Source organism: Elephantulus edwardii, unplaced genomic scaffold (assembly GCF_000299155.1).
Source record: "Elephantulus edwardii isolate Elephantulus edwardi_28Jun2011 unplaced genomic scaffold, EleEdw1.0 scaffold00193, whole genome shotgun sequence".
Classification (NCBI taxonomy): domain Eukaryota; kingdom Metazoa; phylum Chordata; class Mammalia; order Macroscelidea; family Macroscelididae; genus Elephantulus; species Elephantulus edwardii.
In genome coordinates, this window is record NW_006399943.1 from 1,856,501 (window position 1) to 1,859,018 (window position 2,518).

A 2,518-nucleotide genomic window follows, 5' to 3' on the forward strand; every position below is an offset into this window, starting at 1 on the left:
AGTTGGAATTGACTAGATGGCAATGCATTTTGATTATAGTAAAACCTGTGAAAGCCAGAGCCTATGTGAAGTGAAAACCTATCGGAGAAGAAGAATGACAATATTTTCCACTAAAATGAACAGTAGCAAAGTGGTAAGACTGCTCCCTGACAAAGGGGAGAACTTGGAAGACCTGGAACAACAATAAATTGCTTCCCTTATTTCTGGTTCTCATATGTTTTGTGCTAGTTCTTGAAAGGGCTCAGTTCCCAAGGCAGGTCTCTTTACTACTTCAGTTAAACTCTACATCCTGGAAGCACTGCGTGTCAGGCGAAGTACTACGTGTCAGGCTGCTGACCAGAAGACTGGTGGTTCAAACTTAGCAGCCGCTCTGAGAGAGGAGGATGGACACTCTGCTGCTGTGGAGGGGCTCCAGCCCGCGACCCAGGGTCACCACGACGTGGAACTAAGTGGCAGAGGGGTTTGGATTGTGGTTGTTGGGTGTTGCTTCATTCAAAGAAGCCTTCAAGGGGAGGTCCAGGAGCCACTGTTTTGTTTTGTTTTTTTTTTGTCACCCCCTGGCAGAGTGTGGGGCTACATGTTGAAAAATACTAAAATACTGATTTAGACCATACTTTGAAAACTGCTAATTGGGGGGGAAAACAACTCAAATACACATGATAATATAAAATAGCACATGCCCCTCATGGACTGTGGTGGCTTAATATAAGGTGCTCAGAGTGGGGTGAGTAATTGATGGTTTGCTTTTAACAAAGCCAGATAAAAACACCTCACACTCACAGCAGTCTACGTGCAGCAACCAGAGATTCACTTGGGTTAATGCATCAATTAGTCATTAATGGAAATTTATTGAGAACATCATATTGACGTTCACACACGGTAAATAGTCATTAGGACCCAAGATCTTGTTTTCAGCAAAGACTGTGTTTCTGACCACGTTTTTTTAAATACCTGTTAACCTTTTCTTCCCCATTTCTTTTTCTTTGCACTCTGCTGCAGGATAGTTCTCCACCTGCCGGCGAAGGCAGTAATTGTTTTCCCCGGAGTCCAGTCACTGGGGCGGGGTCCCCCCTGCAGTCTCACTCCTGTCTGGTGGTGGGTAAGGACCACCACACACCTTGTGGGGCAGGTCTTGACCCCGGATTGCTTGAGACTCAGCGACTGCTCCGCACAGAGCGAACCTCGATAGACCACAACCTGGGCTTTTCTGCAGAAGCTCGGGAGCTCTCCCCCTTTGAGGCCACAGGAACCTTTCTGTGCCATGACATTGCTACCTCTGGGGCAGCCATTTGTACTTCTCTAGGGTCAAGAGTGGTCTCCACGACCCTGGGCATTCCCAGTGCAGAGCCCCCCCACCACGGCTGGGCTAGCCAAGAGACTCAAGCACAGAGCCCCATACACATGAAGGCTGTGGTAGGAGGCACAGCACCATGCCTCTTGCCAGAGAAGCCTTCCGATGCCCTCCCCCTGGAGTCAACTGAGAACACTCTGCTTGAAATACCAGCTTCAAGTCCCAACAATTCACACCACGTGGAAGGGAGACATGAGACGTTTCTTCCCTCCTGGGGTCAGTGTGAGTGTGGGGGAAATGGGAATAAGAAAGATCAGGGAGCTGGATCTGCCACTTCGAAGGACTGTCTGGGTTCTGCCAGCCCAGAGAGGCCTCCAGGCATCCTCGGAGCTCCTTCTAAAACCACCAAGAAGAGAGGTTTGGAAGGAGTGAGAAAGCAGACTCAAGTGGAGTTGAGTGACACCAGCAGTGATGATGAAGATAGGTTAGTTATAGAAGAAATATGAAGCTTCCGGTAAAAGATGGTGTTCACCAGGCAAGACTGTTGCTGCTTCTCAAGTCAGAGAAGTAAACACTGTTGATGAATCACCTGAAGATAAAGAGCCATTTGGAGACCTTTCCAAGCCAAGCCCAAGCAGCTGTAAGGCCTCAACGCAGCCATGGTCTTCCCAGCACTGGTCCTGGGCATGCTGGACAGGACGAGGTCCTGTCCACAAACAAGGTCCTGGGTAGGAGAAGGCTGCGAAGGAGAGTGTTGGGACATTTGATGCGCACAACACCTACACCTTGACTCCAGCTTTATCCTTTTCTCCTTCTGCATTGGACCCAATGTCTGCTTCTCTAATGAAGTGACTTCAACAAAGAGAACCACAATCTACACCTTAACTTATACACATCTCCACATGAACTTCATAGAGTCAAGGTCAATGACTTCCTCCATTAACAAGTAGAGTGTCTACTTCCAAGATGGTACAGGAACTTGGGAATGGTAGAAGTCACTTGAAAAGGACGTAGGATATGAAGTGGGTATCAAGATAACTTCTGGGTGCCAACAGAGAGTAAAACTATGTAAACCTCTTAATCACAACCAAACACCCCAAAGGTATAAGTTGCTGGTCCTGGGGTCTTGAAATCACAGTCTTGGGAGACACCAGTCAATTAACATACCATAAGACACAAAGACAATGTTCTACAGTATACTTTGGTTAACAACATCTGGGGCCTTAA

At 47.6% G+C, this 2,518-nt stretch overlaps 1 protein-coding gene across 1 annotated transcript; it reads left to right on the plus strand.

Annotated features, from left to right (window-relative positions):
- The first annotated feature begins 1,401 nt into the window (after positions 1 to 1,401).
- ZNF831 (zinc finger protein 831) lies at positions 1,402 to 1,797 on the plus strand. The gene has a single exon (XM_006896922.1). The coding sequence runs from the start codon at positions 1,402 to 1,404 to the stop codon at positions 1,795 to 1,797; it is 396 nt and encodes a 131-aa protein (XP_006896984.1).
- The last annotated feature ends 721 nt before the right edge of the window (positions 1,798 to 2,518 follow it).